We start from the raw sequence: 16004 nt of genomic DNA, 5'->3' as shown, positions 1-16004 counted from the left end.
GACACCACGTCCATGACTTACAAAAACAATTTGAAATGTGGCCTCGTCAGACCACAGCACTTTTACACTTCGCATCAGTCCATCTCAGATGAGCTTGGCTCAGAGAAGCCGGCGACATTTCTGGGTGTTGTTGATTTATGGCTTTGCCTTTGCATGGTAGAGTTTTAACTTGCACTTGTAGATGTAGCGACAAGCTGTGTGACTTGACGATGCTTTTCCAAAGTGTTTCCTGAGCCCACGTGGTGATATCCTTTACAGAATGATGTGGGTTTTTAATGCAGTGCCGCCTGAGGGGTCGAAGGTCACGGGCATTCGACGTGGGTTTTCAGCCTCGCCGCTTACCTGCAGAGATTTCTCCAGATTCTCTGAGTCTTTTGATGATATTATGGACTGTAGATGATGAAATCCCTAAAGTCCTGGCAATTGTACATTGAGAAACCTTCTTAAACTGTTGGACTATTTAATCACTCAGTTGTTCAAAGTGGTGAACCTCGCCCCATCCTTGCTTGTGAACGACTGAGCCTTTCAGGGGGACGCTCTTTTTACACCCAATCACGACACTCACCTGGTTCCAATCCACCTGTTCACCTGTGGAATGTTCCAAACAGGTGTTTTGAGCATTCCTCAACTTTCCCAGTCTTTTGTTGCCCCTCTCCCAGCGTTTTTGGAACGCGTTGCAGGCATTACATTCAAAATGAGTGAATATTTGCAAATAAACAATAAAGTTCATCCGTTTGAGCATTAAATATCTTGTCTTTGGGGTGTATTCACTTGAATATAGGTTGAAAATGATTTGCAAATCATTGTATTCTGTTTTTGTTTACACAACGTCCCAACTTCATTGGAAATGGGGTTTGTACATGTTGTTGTTTAGTTCTATGTTTATTTGTCTCATTGGTGCGGATTCTCCCTCTTGGAGTAGAAATGATGATCAGTTGTTTAAAGACCCAAACATGGTCAGATGGTTCTCCATAGAGGGGGCTGCTGCTGCTTGTGTGCTCTGCTCCTCACAGGACAGACTTGTTGCAGCAGTTGTTGATTAAAAATGAATAAATAGTTTCATTGCAGGTTGACAAGTCCAACTCCACTTGCAACCAACTCTGTCCTACATGCAATACCATACAAATACTCTGTTGTATGTGCAGCACGCTGACAGCGCAGGGTAGAAAAAGGATGAATTTAGGGATGCATGAAAGGATAAATAAAGAGTTGAATGAAGAGTCAATGGAACGTGCATTGTGGCCTGAACAGGCGGTAAAATGTTTGTCCAAAAAATTAATAGATTGAAATAAAACCCTAACTTGCTGCCGTTTCCTGTTAATGTTTAGGTGCTTTTGGAAGCAGGTACAGGATGTTGAGGCCAGGAGCGCCCAGAGGTTAAACCAACCACAGTGAACACATACTGTTCCTGAGCAAATGAGTTGCCAACGCTAAACGGGGTTAGCACAGGAAGTTCAAAACATAAGAGCAGAGGCACCGTGATCAATGTGTCATTTTAATGAAAACATGCTGTGCCCGTCCTATCTTCATGCTTTTGGTGAATGGAGTGGTTAGGGGATAGGGTTTTGTGATTAAATACTTTTACCATTGATATCCGAGTGAAGGACATGCCCATATAAGGGCACGTAGGAGGGCAATGTCCATATAAGGGCGTGTGGGAAACAGTCACAAAATAAAGGGCATGCATGTCATTCCGGTTCCACTCAGCTAGCTGTACTTCTATCCGGTTCCACTCGGCCAGCTCTAGTTCTTTCCGGTTCTACTCGGCCAGCTCTAGTTCTTTCCGGTTCTACTCGGCCAGCTCTAGTTTTCTGGTTCTACTCAGTCAGCTCTCGTTTCAGCTCCATCAGCTAGGGTTGTACTCAGTCAGCACCAAGCTGTGTCTCCAGATCCTGACTCAGCGTTCCCACTTCCCCTCGGCTGCGATGGACACTCTAATTCACAGGCACAGTGACATTTTGAACACGCTAAGCCACCACGCCCAAACACTTTGTTCCTACAAAAAGCGAGAAAGCATGAAAAAGAAAAACAATAGGTCTATCACTTCGCTCGCAATGTCACATACCGCCAAATTTTAAGAAACTCATCCACTCAGTCGGCGCATTGGTGGGACATTTCCTTGGAATTTGAATCCAACAGAACAGACACTGAGCTTTGAACAATGTGGTTTAGAAGGAACTTCTTGTCGGAAGGCACTCCAAACCAGCGGATCCAAACGGTATCACGGTGTGGATGTTTACTAAACTAGCCGAAATAAACACATAGACGCAATGGCAGGGAGGAACATCCCTAACACCAAGCTGGAGCAGACTGAGTTTTGGGAAACACAGAAAGAGAAAAAAAAAAAAAATTCAAAAACAGGTTTACAGTCTGATCCCTCCCAAAAAATAACACACATAGTCAGAACCTGGAGCTGTTTACCTAAGAACCGGTTCAGCCAGATGCTCTCACCAGACCAGAGATAAGACATTCCCTCTGGTCCTCTGACACAGTATCAGATGATGCCACCTGAGAAGGTAGATCAGGAGCCTTGTGTTTGGTGCATTTGATCAGACTTTGTCTCAAGGGTCAATTCTTCTGATCAATATTCTTCTTGTTTTCTGATTTAGATTTAGTGTCCACTCCAGTCAGGGAGATACCAGTGAAACTAGGATCCAAACAGCCAGTACTGGACACTCATGTGAATGAAACAACTAGTGTTTAACAAGGCTGGGGACACCCAGAATGTCCCGGAGGACCTCCGAGATCGCTGAGTAGAGAGTTATTTAGGTTCAAGTTCAGAGAAAACTTTTCCTGCAGATGGAGCGCAGTATTTTGGACCAGTCAGTGTTGGTGTGAGGAGGTGTTTTCATGGTCCAGTCAATGAGTTCTAGCAGACTGGTGGTTGGACTTCCTGACCAGCTCCACGGATGAGTGGCTGTATGGTTAGTGTTAGCTAATGTAAAACTGTGCAGGATGAACTCCCAGAGAGGCGTCTTAAAATAACTTCTAAAAGGTCAGGAACTGCTGACTTCAAGCATGTGAACTAACAGCTTTTAAACACATTCAACCTTTCGCAAAAATATCCACCATTTCTTCCTGTTTCCACACTGAGATAGAGGGATATAGATAGAAAGATATGGATAGAGAGAGATCCATACAGATAAAACTAATATATATCGATAGATCTGTATCCGTCTCTGTATAAGTAAAGATGGCATCACGCAGCCTGATCAAAAACCCAAACGGATTACTCTCATCCACATTTCTATTTCTGGAGCTCATTAGCTTATTAGCGCGCTGCTACGATGCAGCGGCTTAAGTGGATCACAGCGTGAAGTGTTTATTTCTGTCTCAATCGCCAACGCTGCAGTTATGAACAGTAAATTTAACCCTAAATCCTTCATATGCTTATTCCTGTCCAAGTCTCAGCCGCCAACGGCATATCTGGAACATCTGTTCAGAAGTTGCCAGGTCCAAAGCATCAGGACGTTCCAAACGTTTCTTTCCAGGAGCTCAAAACAAAACACCGGTCTGGGAGATTCCTGGAGAACATTTCATTTTTTAAGAAATGTCTAATGGAAGGGATCCATCAAGAGACCTTCTAAAGACTTCCAACAGACTTGTGCAAGACTTGCACAATACCTCCACAAGACATCCAACCCATGTCCAACACACTAAAGCGGCCACATTACGGGACCTTCGAGGCTGATTTGGTGGTCCGGGTGCTTTAAGACTTTCAGATCCCAACAGACTACCTACAAACTACCAGCGGATGTGGGTAGTCTGTTGGGATCTGCATTTCAAGACAAAGAGGAGCGATGAAAGACAGCCTCTTCTGGGTGGAGCTACTCACCTTGCTCTGCAGTGCTGCTGTCGGGGGTCTCGCAGCCTCCGGCGCCCCCTGCAGGCGTGCTGCCGGCGGTCAGCCCGCCCGAGGCTTCGCTTAGCGTGTCCGTCCGGTGGACGCTCTCCCTGGAGCCAAAGCGGACGCGGCCGCTGGAGCGGGAGCTGATGTCCGGCGAGGTGTCGGACAGCCCTGGCAGGTCCTCCGCCTTCGTGGGCGTCACTGTGAAACGCACCGACGCCATGGCACTGGAGGAGCGAGCGGGAGGGCGTAGGGGGCAGGGGCGCGGATGGGTTAGCGGGGCTATGCTATGATCTAAGTTCAACTAGGCTACGCTAGGCTCTGGGGTTCGCTGGAGATGGTGGCAGGTTCTCGTATCTTCTACCCCGGAGTCGCTCTGCCCCATCGAAGCGAGCCCCTCGCCCTCAGCAGGCGAGGGTTCCAAACCCCGCAGAGGTCACAGAGGTCATAGCTTCCGGCATGCAGCGGAGACCTCTACGATCCACACAGCGCCATCTAGTGGTTGTTATCAGAGTGTGGGCACCATGTGGAAGTGCATGGATGGTGTCTCCAAATGAATCCCTGGTTCCCTGACTCAGGCTGCTGTTCGGATCGTTGTTTTGTGAGCTTGTGTATTTTGGTGATGATAGTGTGGTTCTCCTGCATGGACAAGAGGACGGGGGGACGGATTGGCATGATGTCATTGTGAAAGGTAAGAGGGCAGGGGGAAGGAAAACAAGAGGAAGCAGAAGTGGAGTGGAGCTCCATCTTGTTGAGACGTTTTACACATGAGGAAAATATTTCACAGAATAAAATTCAATATTTCAATTTGGGGTAGAATTGAAATTTAGTGGAGAATTCCTTCCAAATAATGGGAGCACTGAATGGTATCAGAGGACTGATTATCCCAGTTATTTCTGTTCATTCTAGATTTACTTACATTTTTTTGTAAGTATTTATTTAAATGTTTTAACCCAAAATTATGTTAGAAATGCAACAAGAATGTGAATTTGGTGAGTTTCCATCGGGTACATCTTCATGCTTATAATCCAAGTTCAACAGCAGGAAATGTTATTATTATTCAACTAATATTGGGGGGATGGGGATGGTATCTCAGGAGGTAGAGCTGGTGGTCTAGTAATCTAAAGGTTGCTGGTTGGATCCCAGGCTCCTCCTGCTAGCATGCTGTAGTGTCCTTGAGCAAGACACTTAACCCCTCATTGCTCCTGATGGCTGCGTCCGTCGCTGTTTGAATAATTGTAAGTTGCTTTGGATAAAAGCGTCTGCTAAATGAAATGTAATGTAATATTATAACACATATCTTATTATTCAACTAATATGACAACACAAATCTTATTATTCAACTAATATGACAACACTAATCTTATTATTCAACTAATATGACAACACTAATCTTATTATTCAACTAATATGATAACACTAATCTTATTATTCAACTAATAATCATATTATTACACTAATATGATTATTGCTACACTTATAATCTCATTACACTAATAGTGTTATTATTACACTATGACCAAACCCAGTGAGGAGCCCCAACAGGAGCCCCATACCAGAGGCAGTAGGTGTAGTAGTTGCCTGGTTAGCTGGTTAGTGGCATGGTTAGTTGCATGGATAACTGGGTAGTGGCATGATTAGCCGGTGGCTAGTCGCCTGGTTAGCCGGTGGCTAGTCGCCTGGTTAGCCGGTGGCTAGTCGCCTGGTTAGCCGGTGGCTAGTCGCCTTGTTAGCTGGATAGTCGCCCGACTAGGTGGCTAGTCGCATGGTTCGCTGGTTACCTTGTTAGTTAGTTAGCTGGGTATCCGGCCAGCTAGCGGGTGTTGGCCGCTCTAAGCTGCTGAACATCACTCCCGAAGGACCGCTACAACCCGCAGCTTTAACCCGGCTACACGCACCGGGAGCCGGGTTCCGTACAACCCGTCTGGACTCACCTGGAGCCGGAGCCGCCGCCGCCGCTGCTGCTGCTCGCACCGTGGATCCGAAACAGACAGGCGCTTCCGGTTTGGCTACTGCGCAGGCGCGATGTGTCACCGCCACTGGGCGGTGTGTTTATGCTGCGTTCAGGAACGCTTTAAACTCGGAAACCTCACACCTCCGCTTTAGGAAACGTGTAAAAGGACCGCCGTTCAATCGGCCTTAAGACGGAATTCCACGTCGGGATTTCGGGGCAGATCTATCAGCACCGAGTCCACCGACATAAAGACAACACGGCGGCGCACACCGTTAACGACAAACAGGGGTTTTATTTAAAACGCGCCTGGGTTGAATCTCAACCGGGTGTCGTTTTTGTTGCTGTATTGTTGATCAGCAGTCAAACACGTCCGTGCCGCCTGGAATCCCCGATTCCCAGCCTCGGCCAACGCAGCGTTGAAGCGGCGGGAGGGGACGTGGGGTCAGGACCGCCGCCATCTTTGAGCGGTGTTAAAATCCCCTCGCGGCACCGAAACCGTTGAAATAGACACCGCGACAAGATGGACGCACTGCTGACGCATCACGCAGGGCGGTTCTGTCTGGTTTCCAGGTGTTTTTCTACCTCTTTTAGCCTCGATATATTTCAAGTACCTGCGAGTCCACACCACCCAGGACTTAACATGGACTTTACAGACACAAGTATGTATACGTATGACAAATGTACATTATGGAAGTATATTTATGTATGAGAAAAACAAACATCTTGAATATGAAATAAACTTGGAGGGTGATTTTATTACATCCCGTGCACCTCCCCAAACAATGACGCTTTCATTACCCCATGCACCTTACTTGATATTCAGATTGTGTTGTAGAGCTCTACCCTGAGCTTGTCAGTTACTCTCATTTATCTCGTTGATGAGCAGAGACGGTTTGTTTCTCTTCATCAGCATCGAGCCTGTGAGCGGGACGCACAGTAAAGACCACACCCTGTGGATCCTTGGCTTTATTTACAAGCACTTAGTTACAAAGCAAAACTGGCATCCCAACACAAGAAGCAGCAACGGAAACACAAGTAAACAACAACTTGTCAATAGAAACATTTGGAATATTCACTTTTACTTTCTTAATGATTCAAATAAAACATTGTCTCCTCTTGGGGTCGACCATCCAAAGCGGCGGAGAAGAGAGTACAGGCAGGGCGGAGCGGGTGGAGAACAGTACAGGCAGGTTGGAGCGGGTGGAGAAGAGAGTACAGGCAGGTTGGAGCGGGTGGAGAAGAGAGTACAGGCAGGGCGGAGTGGGTGGAGCACAGTGCCCGGAGTGATCTGTGACAGAAGTGGAGGGGGCAGAGTTGGAGTATGTGGAGGTTTTCATTGGGAGGGACAAGGATGGACAGGATTAAGAATGAGGACATAAGAGGGACAGCTCAGGTTGGACAGTTTGGTGGAAAAGTGAGAGAGGCCAGATTGAGATGGTTTGGACACGTGTGGAGGAGACATGAGAGTTACATTGGGAGAAGGAGGCTGAGGGTGGAGCTGCCAAGCAAGAGGAAAAGAGGAAGCCAAAGAGAAGCTTGGTGGAGGTGCTGAGGGAGGACATGCAGGCGGGTGGTGTCAGGGAGGAGGATGATCCGCTGTGGCCACTAACGGGAGCAGCACAAAGAAGAAGATGATTCAGATAAAACAGGAGCCCAGAAACAACATCCACTGACGACAAGCTGCAGGTGCTGTGGCTCGTGGGCAGAGTTTAGAAGCTGGATGTTGGTGCATGTTCTTCTTCTCCAGACTGATCCCACCCCCGTCCTCATCTCTGCCCCCACCACGGGGCAGGGCTCACAACCCAGGATCTTGGGTGGTGTTCGTCGACTCCAGTCCAGCTCCACCCGCGTCCTTGTCGTGGTTTTCAGTCTCACCCTTCCCTCTCACCCGACCTTCCCCCACCACCTCCCTCCTCCCTCCCTCACAGCACAGGGCGTGGCTGCTGGGTGAGTAGGAGGCCGAAGCGCTTCTTGACGGTGACCCTGTGTCGAGAGAACTTGTCGTCAGGGGAGAAGCGGGCGGGGTGGGCGGAGCCAGTGGGCTGCCCAGCGGGGTCCGCCTTCTGTGGGCAGAGGGTTCAACGTCAGCCACCACATACATGTACTGTCATACTACACCCCTATAAGATAGTCAGATACCTGTACTGTCATACTACACCCCTATAAGGTAGTCAGATACCTGTACTGTCATACTACACCCCTTTAGTAGTCAGATACCTGTACTGTCATACTACACCCCTTTAGTAGTCAGATACCTGTACTGTCATACTACACCCCTATAAGATAGTCAGATACCTGTACTGTCATACTACACCCCTTTAGTAGTCAGATACCTGTACTGTCATACTACACCCCTATAAGATAGTCAGATACCTGTACTGTCATACTACACCCCTATAAGGTAGTCAGATACCTGTACTGTCATACTACACCCCTATAAGGTAGTCAGATACCTGTACTGTCATACTACACCCCTTTAGTAGTCAGATACCTGTACTGTCATACTACACCCCTATAAAGTAGTCAGATACCTGTACTGTTCACCAGGGTCCTAACAAAAAGTACTGAGACACAGTCCCCACTGTCTAACTGTACTGTATGTAGCATACTGTACTGCATACTGTATGACTGTTCTGGGTTACTGCATACTGTATCACTGTACTGGGTTACAGCATACTGTATCACTGTACTGGGTTACTGCATACTGTATCACTGTACTGGGTTACTGCATACTGTATCACTGTACTGGGTTACTGCATACTGTACTGGGTTACTGCATACTGGATGACTGTACTGGGTTACTGCATACTGGATGACTGTTCTGGGTTACTGCATACTGTACGACTGTTCTGGGTTACTGCATACTGTACGACTGTTCTGGCTTACAAATAGTCTGTCCAATATACATAACTATTCCCTTGACTTATATTTCATACCTCCACTCTGTATGATCTTTTTGAGTCTTTTTTTATTTGATTTGATATTATTCTCTTCACTAACTGCTTCACCTTTTAGGAATCAGTTGGTTTCAGTTAGTTGCTAGGTAGGAATTAGGTTAGATTACTTTTTTTATTATTATTATTACATTACATTGATCAGACGCTTTTATCCAAAGCGACTTATAATTGTTCAAACACTGACGGACGCAGCCATCAGGAGCAATTAGGGGTTAAGTTTCTTGCTCAAGGACACTACAGCATGCTAGCAGGAGGAGCCTGGGATCCAACCAGCAACCTTTAGATCACTACACCACCAGCTCTACCTCCTAACTATTGTGTATAATGTCCGGGTGCATTGTTAAGACATTTCACTGTATATATGCATGAAAGTATGTATGAAAGTACGTCTATTTATGAAAGTACGTCTATGTATGAAAGTACGTCTATGTATGAAAGTATGTATAAGTATGAAAGTATGTCTATGTATGAAAGTATGGATAAGTATGAAAGTATTTGTGTGTATGTGACAAATGAACCTCTTGAATGCACACAGCTCAGTATCTTGTGATGGGACCTTGCAGTGCTGTGGTTTCACAGGACATTCAACAGGAGGAACCCGACCAGTCGGTCAGTCTCCAAACTACCATCTGTCACCTAAACACAGGTGAGAAGTGACACCAGAAATGACGCCATACCATGCGTGGGACAGGATTATTTATTTTCTTATTATATTCTTGATCACTAAAAGAGAGGAATAAAAGCAGAATTTAAATAAGAAATATTAAAAACATAGAGAAGAAAAGTAAAATAGGTATGTTGTGTGTTTTTGGCTGCTGCTCCGTGCACTCCCGTCTTGACTGTGATGTCACCGGCGTCGGTGAGATATCAAGTTAAATATCAGATGGTATGAGCAGTTCACACAACACGCTGGCCCTCACGGAGCACCAAAACGCTGACCTCCTCCTACAGCTTTACTCGGCCATCCCCAAAAACCTGCCAGCCATTGAAAAATCAGCCCAGAATCACAGTCTGAACTCAGCATAAAGTTAATGATCAGGTAAAGTAAGCGATCAGGTAGAGTAAAACAAGAAATCAGGTAGCGTAAAATAAGTGATCAGGTAGAGTAAAATAAGTGATCAATATAGAAGCATATATATAAAATGGAGGAATATCAGGTATTTTCAAAACCCAAGTGTAGTCAGGTCCCGTGTGTTTGTATGAGACAGCGGCTGTCTCCCACCAGGTGTAGTACCCTGTAGTAGTCGTAGTATAGTAATAGTGTGGTACTAGTCCCGTGCTCACACATTACATTACACACGGGGTTTCCTCCACCTAATGTCAGTAAGGACCCCACCCAAAAACATCCACACATCACCATGGTGTGACCAGCGATGGACACCTGGTACCAGGTCCCCGGGCGTCAACGAACGCGGCCCCCGGCTCCTGGCTGCCCCCCGGAGGAAGCACAAGCCAGGACGGTCCAATGCAGAGGAACCATTTCACTACCACCACCCAAAGCATGTGTGTAGATATATATATATATATATATATATATATATATATATATATATATATATATGCATGTGTAGTAGTGTGGTGTGTCATGTGACAAATAAAGATTCTTAATTCTTAAATTCTTAATTCTAGTGTAGTAGTAGTCGGACTGTAGTAGTAGTAGTAGTAGTAGTAGTATTATAATAGTCATATACACCCTTCACACTGCACATTAAAATGGTAACACCAGCTTACAATCAGCATTTGTCACCAGTGGGAAAGGTAAAAACCGGGTACCGGTAATGAGTGCTAGTAATAATGAGTACGATTAATAACGACTCCTATTCTAATATGTACCTTTAGTACACACTGCTGTCAAGTTCCCTCTGTGTAAAGGGAGTTGGTATGGTCCAATGCCTGTTAAACCTACGACATGATACATTGATATTTAAAAATATGTAAGAGTACTCCAATCGAATACTTAAGAGTACTCCAATCGAATACTTAAGAATACTCCAATCGAATACTTAAGAATAGTGACCTAGCTGACCAGACAAACACGGAGGAAAAACACCCAGACCCAGCCACCAACTGCCAAAATACAACAGGACATTAAATGTCCAAGCAGAGATCAAAATACACCAGAGCACTGCGACAGCATTAAAGGACGCCTGTCGCTCTATCCCGAGAAGTTTTGAGACTCTCTGATCACTGTCTGGTTCATCTTCTCCCGACTTACAGGCAGAAACTAGGATCCGCAAAGACTGAAGAAATGGACCAACGTGACGCGCCCGCTTTGACTGCACTGATTGGAGTGTCGTTGAGGCTGCTGCTACAGATCTGGACGAACTCCCTGACACGGTGACATCGTACATTGGTTTTTGTGAAAACGTGTGTGGCGACTAAAACAATATATAATAAACCCTGATTTATCGGACATCTCAGGCAGCTTGGTCAGGCCGAGGAGGAGGCCGACAGAAGCGGGGACAGGATCCTGTACAACCAGGCCACAAACACACTGACAAAGGAGATCAAAGTAGCAAAGAGGTGCTTCGCTAAGAAGCTGGAAAAGAGGTTTTCAGCCAACGGGCCTGCCTCAGTGTGGAGAGGCAGGAACTCACCAACTACAGGAAACCATCTCCTAACACTGTAGAGAAGCTTCAACTGGCCGGCGACCTGAATGGCTTTCACTGCAGGTTTGAAAAGCCCACCTTCACAGCCCTCACCTGCTCCTGCAACATCACACACCTATCACCCCCCCCACTGACCCCCCCACCTTCAGTCAGGATCTGTGAAGAGCATTCGAGACTGCTCTCCCAGACAGAAGATCAGGAAGGCTCCGGGCCCAGAGGGCATGTGTCCCTTCTGCCTGAAGGTCTGTGCTGACCAGCTGGCCCCCATCTTCACCCAGATCTTCAACAGATGACTGGAGCTGTGTCAAGTCCCCTCGTGCTCCAAATGCTCCACAATCATCCAGGTCCCCAAGAAAGCCTCCATCTCTGGATTAAATGACTACAGGCCCGTTGCCCCGCCGTCCGCAGTCATGAAACCCGTTGAGAGACTGGTTTTGGCCCACCTAACAGGCCCCCCGCCGGACCTCCTGCAGTTTGCATATCGGGCAAACAGGTCGGTGGACGATGTGGTCAACATGGGAGTGCACTACATCCTGCAACACCTCGACTCCCCGGGGACATATGCACAGGTTCTGTTTGTGGATTTCAGCTCAGCATTCAACACCATTGTCCCTGAAATCCTCCGCTCCAAACTCACCCAGCTCACTGTGCCAGCCCCCGCCTGCCAGTGGATCACTAACTTCCTGACAGACAGGAGGCAGCAGGTGAGGCTGGGGAAAACCAAATCCAGCACCCGGCCCATCAGCACTGGTGTCACCAACGACTGCACCTCAGGAGACTCGTATGTTAAGACTCCTGAAGTTTGCAGACACCGCAACGGTCATCGGCCTCTTCCGGGGCGGTGACGGGTCTGCATACAGACGGGAGGTTGAACAGCCGGTCCTCTGGTGCGGTCAGAACAACCTGGAGCTAAACAAGCTTAAAACTGTGGAGATGACAGCGGACTTCAGGAGGAGCCCCAACGGCACCGGGTCTGCCATGGAAACCTTCGGGTTTCTGGGATCCGCAATATCCCAGGACGCAATCTCACAGACGACCACGGATTGTCGGGACTGCAGAGAAAATCATTGGTGTCAACCTGCCTCCATTCAGGACTTGTACGTGTCCAGAGTCACTTAACGGGCAGGAAACATCAGTGCAGACCCATCGATCGCCCACCCCATACAACCTGTTGAAGCTCCTCCCCTCTGGGAGGCGCCACACAACACGGTGTGGCAAAACAACCAGACAGGAACAACTACTTCCCACAGGCTGTCAACAGAAACCAAAACACGCTGGATATACTGTACATTATATGTGTGTGTGTGTGTATATATATATATATATATATGCATATTATCTTAAATCCACCTACTTCATGTATATAAACTAACCTGTTAATTATTCCATATTTATTCCAGCATCTTTGCACTCTTGCCTTCCTGCTACAATTCCATTGCTGCTGTGTGCACACGCACGTTAACCCTTTATGTTTGACTTGTTGTCTTTGTTTCACATGTATGTTAGTCCATGTTTGTACATCGACAGAAAGGGAAAAAAGGCGTCAAATTCCTTGTTTGTATGTACATTCTTGATGAATAAAGCTGATTTTGAATACCCCAATAGAATATTTCACACTACCTCAATTGAATATTTAAGAAAACTTCAATAGAATATTTAAGAAAACGTCAAAAGAATATTTAAGAATACTTCAATAGAACTATAACTATGAATATGAATATAAGTGCAGACTTTGCAAGCAGCTGCTGAAGTTTCAATGTCTCGACCGGATAAAAACAGAAGCTTCTGGAGCTGGAAACACGTGCTTACCTTCAGAGTGTACACTCTGTCTCCGTTCTCGTTGGTGTAAAACTGTAGAAACATGGCGACGAAGAGTTTAAATATGAATAAGAAAAAAATCTTCTGCTTTGATTGATGGAAATAACCAAGGATTTATGTTTATTGATGGATCAGAGACGCAGATCCTCCTCCACGTGCTCAGGTTCAGTCGCTTAGGTCGCTGCAGACACACGGACCGGATATCCGGTGCTAAAGCATGGCGCTAAGGCTTCTGGGAAATGCAGTTCGGCCTTCTGGAGCAACCTGAAAACCTGTCTGAAAAAGGTAACAATATTCATGAAAACGATCAAACTATATTAACCATGACAACAATGCAAATACATTAAAACTATAAAACAATAATAATCATGACAACAATGCAAATATAAATAAATGTCCTAATACTACTATTAATATAATAATAAAAACGGCGATAGTGGCGCCGCCCCTAGCGGTCGCCTGCGGCGGCGCTCCGGTTTTACTGTTGTATACTGTGCTGTATTATCCCAAACACTACCTCACACTATTCACATTCACATGCCACTTTAATTCACATGCCACTTTAAATGCACATATCTGTATATACATAGGCATATTCCTTCTATCTATTCCATTTTATTTCATTTTATTTTTATTGTATTTTATTCTATATATTTTTATCTTATTCTATAAGTATTCCACTTACTGTATTACGTTTTAGGAGTCAGTTAGTCGGTCTATTAGAAAGGAATTTTCTACTTTTTATTTTATTTTATTTTTGTACTTTTTCCTAGGACTTATTGTGTGCTATCACCGGGTGCGTTGCATTACATTTCACTGCATATATGTATGGAAGTATGTATATGTATGTGACAAATAAAAATCTTGAATCTTGAATCTTGAATAATAATAACAAGATTCAAGATTCAAGATTCAAGATTTTTATTTGTCACATACATATACATACTTTCATACATATATGCAGTGAAATGTAATGCAACGCACCCGGTAATAACACACAACATGTCCTCGGAAAAAAGAAATAAAAGTAAAAAAAATCCTTTCTAATAGACCGACTAACTGACTCCTAAAACGTAATACAGTAAGTTGAATACTTATAGAATAAGATAAAAATATATAGAATAAAATACAATAAAAATAAAATGAAATAAAATGGAATAGATAGAGGGAATATGTCTATGTATATACAGATATGTGCATTTAAAGTGGCATGTGAATTAAAGTGGCATGTGAATTAAAGTGGCATGTGAATGTGAATAGTGTGAGGTAGTGTTTGGGATAATACAGCACAGTATACAACAGTACGGCGCAGCAATACAGCATCACGAACAACCCTGAACAGTGATACAGTATGTGGTACAGTATGCTACATACAGTACAGTATGCGGTACAGTATGCTACATACAGTACAGTATGCGGTACAGTATGCTACATACAGTACAGTAGGTAGTGGAGCCTAGTGCATGGCTCAGTTAGGACCCCTGGTGAGGTCAATACAACAATATAACAATAATAATAACAACAATGTTATATAATCATATTGCCATTTAACTATTTTGTTGCCTATATTTCAATTAATTATAGAAAATAAAGGCCGATTGACATTTGTAGCGAGTATCTTTCATGAATATTGCACCGCTAACCGTTCTGTTGTGTTTTGTGTGTTCGGGTTGTAAGAAAGTGACGTAAAAATACATCTGGCTCACGTGTGCACTTCCTATTACGTCCGACTAAAAACAACCACGTCAACTCTTGGTTCCTATCTGCTGCTTTTCATTATGATTTGAGTTGCAGCTCCAGAAAGTTCACATTGAAATAATCTCGTAAAAAAATATAAACTCTGTAATCAATATATAATATCATTTATATTGACAACAATATGAATCAAAATAAATGAATGGCATGAAATCCATATCTATCTTTATATATATATATATATATATATATATATATATTTATATATATATATATATATATTTATATATATATGACAAATATATTTAAATTGACTTGTATTTATATATCTAGCTTCTCCTTGTGCTGGTACCTTGTCATTGGTGGAGAGGCTTGTGTGTCTCCAACACTCTTGAAAGCTACACCGGCGGGGGGGCCCACCCCCTGGCAGGTTTTACCACGCCGGACAGGTTTCAAAGTAGAGGCCAGACGAAAGTCAGCACCCGGTCCTCCAGGTTGGGGGTTGGGCGTGGGATTAACAACCTCACCCCGGAAAAAAAAGCATGTTACAGAAACGACGAGAAGAAGCCATTCCGGTAAATCACGGCGAAGAAGAGACGGGTGGATGACTGTCGGGGGAGGGGGAGATGGGGTTAAAGGTCATTGGTGGGTTGTTATCATTTGCATCAGTTCATCTTATTGGAGGGGAGGTGTCCAGGATAGTGGATAATTCAAATAATAATTTTCCTTAATATTTATTTATATTTATATCAAATAATTGAATAACCAGTATTATAGTTAGTTATTTTTGTGTAGAACAGGTACAAACAGTATTTTTCACACATAAATAATAACAGTAAAATAGAAGCTCAGTCAGACCAGGCCGTGGTGCCTTCGCTTTGTGAACCTGACTTGACAGCAGGTGCGCTCCTTTTCAGACAGGGCACCTCCGGCGAGGGAGGAGCTTAGGATATCTCTTACATGGAGAGAGAAACATTTGCCGGAGACGGCAACTTAAACAAACAACATAGAACTGTAAAACTTTAGAAAAAAAAGAAGAGCTCATCGCTCGGTTCCTTCGTTTCTATAAAAGAGTCGTTCAAAAGAACCGCATGGTTCCTGAACGATGTGGGACGAGTGTCTGA

General features: G+C 44.8%; 2 protein-coding genes across 2 annotated transcripts in view; both read right to left on the bottom strand.

Annotated features, from left to right (window-relative positions):
- slc12a6 (solute carrier family 12 member 6) overlaps positions 1 to 4448 on the bottom strand; it is a 42224-nt gene extending 37776 nt beyond the window's left edge. The window contains exon 1 of the mRNA XM_080023389.1: positions 3836 to 4448. Within this exon, the coding sequence (XP_079879515.1) occupies positions 3836 to 4070 (235 nt within the window). The 5' untranslated portion in view covers positions 4071 to 4448. The remainder of the gene's footprint in view (positions 1 to 3835) is intronic.
- Positions 4449 to 6727: 2279 nt separating this feature from the next.
- Positions 6728 to 14861, bottom strand: nop10 (NOP10 ribonucleoprotein homolog (yeast)). The gene is made up of 3 exons (XM_080023228.1): positions 14829 to 14861; positions 13177 to 13461; positions 6728 to 7864 (listed from the first exon to the last, which is right to left on the bottom strand). The coding sequence occupies exons 2-3, from the start codon at positions 13228 to 13230 to the stop codon at positions 7724 to 7726; spliced, it is 195 nt and encodes a 64-aa protein (XP_079879354.1). The 5' UTR covers positions 13231 to 13461; positions 14829 to 14861; the 3' UTR covers positions 6728 to 7723.
- Between the last annotated feature and the right edge of the window lie 1143 nt (positions 14862 to 16004).

The sequence above is a fragment of the Zeus faber genome (assembly GCF_960531495.2).
Source record: "Zeus faber genome assembly, chromosome: 22".
NCBI classification, from domain to species: domain Eukaryota; kingdom Metazoa; phylum Chordata; class Actinopteri; order Zeiformes; family Zeidae; genus Zeus; species Zeus faber.
Note: the sequence above shows the minus strand (reverse complement) of the source record. Positions and strands in the feature narration are given on the sequence as shown.

What these genes read in the sequence shown, in the direction of transcription:
- nop10 (XM_080023228.1), bottom strand. Translation starts at nt 13,230, where the DNA reads ATGTTTCTACAGTTTTACACCAACGAGAACGGAGACAGAGTGTACACT. An exon ending in ACAGAGTGTACACTCTGAAG is followed by an intron (nt 7,865 to 13,176) that starts GTAAGCACGTGT and finishes CTCTGCCCACAG; the next exon opens with AAGGCGGACCCCGCTGGGCA.